This window comes from Oreochromis niloticus, linkage group LG11 (assembly GCF_001858045.2).
Source record: "Oreochromis niloticus isolate F11D_XX linkage group LG11, O_niloticus_UMD_NMBU, whole genome shotgun sequence".
In the NCBI taxonomy this organism is placed as follows: Eukaryota; Metazoa; Chordata; class Actinopteri; order Cichliformes; family Cichlidae; genus Oreochromis; species Oreochromis niloticus.
The window spans coordinates 20,620,848-20,628,430 of NC_031976.2; the positions used below are offsets into that span (position 1 = coordinate 20,620,848).

General features: G+C 39.6%; 1 protein-coding gene across 1 annotated transcript; it reads left to right on the forward strand.

Moving 5' to 3' along the window:
- The first annotated feature begins 391 nt into the window (after positions 1 to 391).
- ecm1b (extracellular matrix protein 1b) lies at positions 392 to 5,909 on the forward strand. The gene is made up of 10 exons (XM_003450957.4): positions 392 to 651; positions 1,166 to 1,222; positions 1,646 to 1,681; positions 1,797 to 1,835; positions 2,431 to 2,729; positions 3,440 to 3,648; positions 4,345 to 4,627; positions 4,715 to 4,908; positions 5,098 to 5,185; positions 5,304 to 5,909. Exons 1-10 carry the CDS (start codon positions 582 to 584, stop codon positions 5,484 to 5,486), a joined length of 1,458 nt encoding a protein of 485 aa, XP_003451005.1. The 5' UTR covers positions 392 to 581; the 3' UTR covers positions 5,487 to 5,909.
- The last annotated feature ends 1,674 nt before the right edge of the window (positions 5,910 to 7,583 follow it).

Consider the following 7,583-nt stretch of genomic DNA (forward strand, 5'->3'; position numbering starts at 1 on the left):
ATATTTTTGTTTTAACACTTTCTAATTAACAAACTGTATTTTATACGTTATTTTACAAGACATATTTGTATTGTTAAACATCTACATGGCAAGAATGTTATTCCAAGATAGCCTATGTTTTTGTTTGGTTTATTTTCGTTAAAAAGTTTTCTCTTTTCCCCTCGATGTTAAGTTTTTAAGCAGGAAAAAATGTTATAGCTGAGTAATGAAATGAGGCTGATTCGAGATTTGTGCTGGTAAAACACGAGCTTTTCCACAGAAGGGTTGCATACATTCCCATTAAACAGCACCAGGGATTTGAACGCATCACCAATGAGTCATGTCAAAAAACTTTCTTCCCTCCCACTTTTTTTCCGCTCCCTTAAATCCCACAATATCCGTAAAAAGTGTTGCGGGCTTTTGCTCCTCAGATAGACAGCGCAGCGGCTTCTGTTGGACCAATTAACGGGCCCGTCTGCGCGCTGCCCCGCGGAGCGTGTTTTCCTGGGCGGCCTCTGCGCACTCTGCCAGGACAGTCAGCTGCAGCTGCAGAACATAAAGCACACACAGCACGGCACGGCACGGACACGATCAGGTCCACAATGGGTCCGACTTGGGCGCTAATCTGTTCCACCGCTTTGGTCTTGGTTTTACTGAGCTCAGCATCCGAAGGTTGGTACACTACTTTTTTGTTGCTTCCAACTAAAAATCCACGCAAGGAATTCTTGTTGCTTCTTGGCCGATTGCCCAGCTCCATGTTTGATCGCTCCTTCTGCAGTGGGAGCGTCTATTTTGCAGTGGTCTGGTGCCAGGTAGACTTTTATACAAAGCAGTCTGCTCTGAGCACTTTGATTCAAGTTCTTTATTTCAGACATGTCTCACATGTATTTTATAGATTACACACAGATGCACGTATAAAATAACATCTTTATTTATTTGTTTGTTTGTTTATAAAACTTCCAAAACTTCTCTTATTTTGTCCCACTTTACCTTTTACAGTACTTTACAGTTTTTTTTTTCTGACTTCAATACTTCCATCATTTTTCGCTCTCAGTTGTAAAAAACAAACAACAACAACAACAACAACAACAACAAAAACATTGGTAGTTATGGTTATGTAACTTTGTCTCACTCTTTTCTCTCTCTCTCTCTGTCTCTCCTTTGTGTGCCGCCTGCAACATTACAGATGGGCCCATACTTGAGCAGCGCGAGGTCACCTTTGACATTGCCCAACTCATGCAAGGTGTGTGCGCGCGCATTCACATATTAGTGCAGCATCTCCACAGCTACCAATTATAACGTCACATGCTCGTACTTGTATTTGGCCAGCTCTCCCTTCAAGAGGAATGTTAGGACTTTGAGATGAAAGTCTTTTTTTTAACCGGTTTGTTTTATAATTGCTGTAAAATGTCTTCTGTGGTTTTACAAGGTTAGAAAATGTACTGATAGTCTTGTTTTTCTTTTTTTTTTTATGGAAGTGACATACTAAACCCCGAAATAGCCTACCACTCTTATTTTAAGGTTATTTATAGCCAAGTTGAGTTAGTGTAGGCCCGGTTTGAGTACAGAACTAAAATATAAAGCTGTGTCTTTCTGTCTGTTTTGGTGTTTTACTTCAATTAAAATAATGTATATAAAAATCTGTTATTATGTTTTGTCTCTTTAGAGATGCAGCAAGAGGCGGACTTGAGAGATTACTTTGGTATGAGTAACGTTTATCTTCTTACCTCTTGTTATAGTGTTTTGGCATAACTGCACTACATACACGCCCCCTAATTAAATTCATATATTTTGTGGGGGGGTTTCTGTTTTCACAGACTCACAGCGGTCAGTACAGTTTCAACCAAGGCCGAGAGGTGAGCAGATATTCACACTAGTGTGCAATACCTTATAATGTCTTTAAGTAGTCTTCAGGAATACTTCTCCAGGCTTCTTAAAAGCACACTCAAAGCTATTCTTTGTATTTTGGCTGCCTTTTGGTCCATTCTCTATTAAGATCCTCCGTAGATAGTATTTTTGTCCTCCATGTGTCCAGTTTCTTCCAATTCTTTAAGGACACACCGCACACCATGCTGAGATATCTCTCCAGTTTTCAGCTAATAGCTCTTTGTGAATCAGCTTATTGATGCAAAAATACAATTTTATGCCTTTTGAACTTTGTAATCTTTGTCATTTTTTGTAGAGCCTGTTTATACTTGAATGATTCCCAGGTCAATGATTAGTGGCATAATTAAAAAAAAAAAAAAAAGACTGGATTGTAATTGAGTGAAAAAGGCAGCTATGGTCCTAAGAAAAACTTCAGAAGGTCTGCAATTTATTTCTCGAGTGGCTCAAAACTTTTGCACAGTACTGTACCTACCTACTCATAGGTACCACCTGGGTCAGGGAATCTCTCTTGCCTTCTCTTGTTTGATTTTTTTTTATTTGTTTTTTTTTATTTGTTTTTCTTAGGTTTCAGGCCAAGACCAGGGGAACGTATGAAAGGTCCCCATTCTTTCAGCGGTCCTCCTCCGACAACTTATGATGTTCAGTTTCCTCTCGGCCGGCCAACATCAGAGAATCTCCAAGCCATCTGTGACAATAGCGACCTTCGTCCACGCTACCCATCATCCTACTTTCCTGAATCTGGCTATGGAGTTAACAAGTTGAGGGCCTCTGCTGTGAATAATGCAGAGGCCTGGCTGAGCACATGCTGTAAAGAGAACCAGACGTGGGAGAGAGAAGTGACCCTGTGTTGCGCAACACAGGCAGTATGTTTTCACAACAGCTCTTATAGCTAATTCAGCAATACTTTTTTAGCTCTGCGTAAATATAAAATGATGTTATTGTGACCTGTGTTTGTTGCTTGAGTTCCTCTTCTCCTACTTTTGCTGATGATTAATTTTTTCAGAATAGGGAAGTAGTGTTTTCTCTACTTCCAATGCATGTAATAAAAAACACAATTTGTGCTGTTTAGGAACAATGCACTAATAATATAAAGTAACATATTTAGTTTTTTATTGCACTCATATTCTTTTCATTTTTCAGTCTGTAAATGTAGAAAAAGCAGCATTTTTTTTCAACCACTTTTTGAATTGGCCCTGAACATAATTGGAGCATGAAACATTCTTCACATTGCAGAGGTGATGGTACTTGGGTTTTGTTTTTTTTAAAACAAAGTTGAAAGCCTTGAGTGCTTTCTGTCGATAAGCCCGTTTAATCAGCCCGGGCAGACATAACAGGCGGGCAGGCCTTGGCATGAGCATCAAAACTATGTTGAATTCCTCAGTGAGCGTTACCTTAGCAGCTTCTTGTTTGTTTTCTAATTAAGGTCAAATTTGTCTCTTGACAACATAACTTCAGGTGGTGAATTTACTCAATAAGTAGCAGACAAGGTGCAGACTTCATGTTATTATTGAAGAATTTCATTCACACTGTGCATTCTGACTGTCTGTGTTACTCTGTTTTGTGCTTACTCAAGTGGGAGCTGTCAGTTGAAAAGTACTGTGAGGAGGACCTTTCAATAAAGCATCCTTGGTATCACTGCTGTAAAATAAACAACAACAACAAAAGGCTCAGCTGCTTCAGCAATAATGCTCCAAACCCAAACTACAGACCAACACAGGAGCTGCCAGTGGAACCTCTTCCCTCTACCATTGAATTCACCTTTAACCCAAACACTTGCCAGAGGTGCGTAGAAAAAAAAAAAAAATGATTATCAATATTTTTGCTCACTGGGATTAAAGAAGATAATACATTTGTTCCCTGTCAGTCTCAATAAACAGTACCAAAGTTAAACCATAAATACTTTGCTACCTCAACCACTAAAGGCAGTACTTAAAGGTACATTAAGTAATTTTTTTTAGATCATTTAATAGAAAGAAAATATTGTACTCATAAATGTATATTGATTTGTGTGTAATTATACCTTTCAACAAATTAATAAGTTCTCATAAACTTAGAATGAATCCATTAAAAATGCATAGCAGCAGGCACCAGCTCATGGAAGTTCCCATTTTGCCCCACCATTTTTAATACAGTAGCTGAGACGGTCACCGCCACATTGCGTTTATGTTTTTGTATTAATCTAACAATACACTTTACAGCACATGATAGTACTAGCGATTTTATTACTGTGGAAAGATGTTATTGTGCACTTGCTTATTTTGATTTTGTTTGACGTGCATCATCTGTCAAGCTCAAAAGTTTCATTGCAATGAAGAGAAAAGTCCTGTAGAAGAAGTAATGTCAAGGTTATCATTTAAGACAAAGAGAAAAAAGTAACTCTCATAGCTTATATTGCAAAACACATTTCCGTTATGCTGAATGCATCCTGAGCCCGTAGGAGGCATGTCTGTGTCTGACTTTATGCCTCATGCATTGCAGGACACAATTCCCTGAACCCAGCGCCCTCAGAAAAAGCAAGACCAAGAAACTATCTACTCCCCGAACAGCTGACATCAGCTTTCCTCCTGGACGACCCACCGCAGATACCATTGAATCCGTGTGTCGCAACCAGAGGCTTCGCCCCATCTACAGCATCAAGTGCCTCCCACGTTCAGGCTATGAAATGGTGGCTCTTCAGGCAAAGACCATTAATCTTATAGAGAAAGGATTCAAAAAATGCTGCAAAAATAAGAAGACTGAACTCAACTGTGCTGAACAGAAGGTAAAGGAAGAGCAGCTAAAAATACACATTTTTGCTTAACTGAGTAGTTTCCATGTCGTGACACTTGATTCTTGCTCTTCATTTCAGTGGCGTGAGGAGCTGAACAAGTTCTGCTTGCCTGAGAACAGAGGACAGGTGAATTACCCCTGCTGTTTGAACCAAAGCGATAAATACAGCTGTTTCCAGCAGATGTCTCCAGACCCGTATTATAATGTGACTTCTGCTCATGAGGAAGTGTCGCTGAGCAAGATATGTGACACTCACAAAACCATCAAGAAGAAGTAAGATACTATTTATTGCATTTTTTTTCTTTGATCTGATCTTCCTATAATTTTTTTTTGTTTCTTTTGATGTTTTTTCCATTTTTTCTATTCATTTTTCTCTGTGAAATGTCAACGCATTTATTTAAGTATATAATCTGTAAGCAGTTTAACATGAGATGCATTGGCATCAATGTGACTGTGTTTTAGATTCCCTGTTGGGTTTCCTCTTAAGGACTTTGTGACACAATGCTGCCCCCTGCAGGAAGAAGCGAAGACTGCTTGCTCTGTGCAACTGGTAAGTCCCATTAAAAGGCATTAAAAGGGGAAGTTTGTTGGCCTGGCAACATTTAAAATTTGAACACAGAGTTCTGATTTCTGCTGCTATTCTGCCTTTGATCTCTCCATGAAATCAGCTTGAAGAAATGTCACAGAAGCTGTGCGCATCAAAAAAGGCTGTTCCCACTACCGTCCGCCGCTGCTGCAAATTGTCCTCACAAGAGACTCCACAGTGCATCTCCAAAATTATCATGAGCGCCATCACCAAAGCAACCAACTTCTCAAGCCAGAAGAAGAGGAAAAGGTGCCCTATCTCCTAAGCTTGTATGGCCTTTCGCTGCTGACCCCACTGTCGCTGGGCCGTTCAGGATCATGGGGAGATAGCAGCAGACGTGGCATTCGGTCACTGAACAGAAACGATTCATGCAACACTTAAATGTTTGTAAGACAAAATGAAATGTAAAATGTTGACCGAGTTTTCTAGCTTCAACTACTGCCAGCATTCTGAGACCAAATTTCTACCATTTATACTACACATACTTAAACAAGCATACTGTTGCATGCATAGTTGCTAAAACAGACTATTGTCTAGGACACTGTACCACTATTTCTATAGGCTGCTCTTTGCATACTTGATTATAAATTTCTTAAATCTTTTGGAAATTCAAGATCTTTTTTTTTCTCTTTTATATGGTTTCTAGTTAAGATCTTCTCTGAAAAATAAACACATTTTTAAAATCTTCCTTTCTGTGTGGTTTACTGTGTGACACTTTGGATGCAAGTCCATGCTGCTTTAACCACAGACTTTATTTAACCCACACTGGGAAAATTCCCTTGTTACAGCAGCACAAGATATAAGTAGAAAGGAAAAATTAGGGATATATTAGAAAACAATACAAAATACAAAAAATAAATAAGAAAAATGGTTTACAACTACAACTAAAAACCGCCTGGCCTGAGTCCCTCATTTTCATTCTCAATAAAACCTTCTGTCCTGTGAATAGGGGTCTTGTTCCCTAGACCCCTCCCCTAAGGATCAATTATTTTTCATAGGACAGAGGTGGGTGCTCTGGTTTCATTTGCAGTTAATCTTTCCGTATAAAAGAGCAAATGCACTATGCCAGCTGTCATCTGGACAGGTTGCCAGTCCATCACAGGGTTATTGCACTGAGAAAGAAAACCATTCACATTGACAAAAATACTTATGGCCAATTTAGAATCACCAGTTAACCTAATGTGAATGTCTTGGGAGGAAATCCAGTAAAAACTCACGCAGGGTTTCATGCAGAAAGGCCCCAGCTGACCAAGAGGTTCATAAACTGCTTGAAAAAAATTAAATACATGGACTGGATCATATGTTAGTGAAAAGATGTCACATTGTTTCATGAAAATTGTCAAACTTTAAACGGCTAATTTAAAGACACCCCAGAAATACTCCAGGCTAGTCCAGTTTGCTGAAGTTTTATCTCAGCAGCTCAAAATGGTGCTCAGTATTTTGTATGGCTGGGCGTTGTCGTGCACCAAGAGGAACCCAGGACCCCCTGCACCACTGTAGGGTCTGACAGTTGGTCCAAGGATTTCATCCTGATACATAATGGCAGAAAGGGTGCTGTCCCCCAGCCTGAAGAGTTAAATGCCAATTGGACTCCACAGTACCTGGCAGTGAGTTCAGGGACTACTAAAGGACATCACCTCATGTTATCAGCAATTACAGCCAAAAAAAAAAAAAAAAAAATAGAAAAAAAAGTCAGAAAAGATGAGGAGGGATAAATGTTTTTACAGGCCTCCACCTTTAAAAACCATTCCTGTTTGGGGGGTTGTCTCACCGTTGTCTCTCTTGTGCACCTGGTGTTAATTTAATTGACACCAGAGCATCTAAAACTTTCCCTCACTTGATGCTACTTTCTGAATAACAGAGTCGACTACAAATGACTTCATTCAGCTTGGCCAAAATGTGGACATCTCCCCCTCCTTCTGCACACTGACATCAACCAGAAGCAGATCCCTTCCTCAGTCAGCTACCACTACAACGCTGCAGCTTCAGGCGTACCAGTGTTCTCAGGAGGAGAGCACCTGTATGCAAGTTAACTGTGAAAATAACCTACAGTTTACACCATTTGAGGGAGTTGCTCAGTCCTTCACTGTCCCACTTAACAACGCTGAGCTCCGCCCCATACCAACACCGCCTCAGGAAGACAACTGGCTGTTTACTGATATCCTGAAGGACAGAAAGTCACCTAGTTACTAGGAACACATGCCTCATCTTCTTAAAGAGAATCAGACTCAACCGGTCTCATACCTGAGAAGAAAAATTCTCAATGACTTCTTGTTTTTTCTTTTGTTTAAAGTAAAGACAACTTTAAAGACATTACAACTTTTTTGTGAACACATTTAAAATGCTGTCCTTTTTGTTTTTT

Excerpts from the sequence above, each read along its gene's own strand:
- ecm1b (XM_003450957.4), top strand. The coding sequence starts at position 582 with ATGGGTCCGACTTGGGCGCTAATCTGTTCCACCGCTTTGGTCTTGGTT. Across the intron at positions 2,730-3,439 it reads TGTGTTGCGCAACACAGGCA|TGGGAGCTGTCAGTTGAAAA; the intron begins GTATGTTTTCAC and ends TGCTTACTCAAG. Across the intron at positions 5,186-5,303 it reads CTGCTTGCTCTGTGCAACTG|CTTGAAGAAATGTCACAGAA; the intron begins GTAAGTCCCATT and ends CCATGAAATCAG.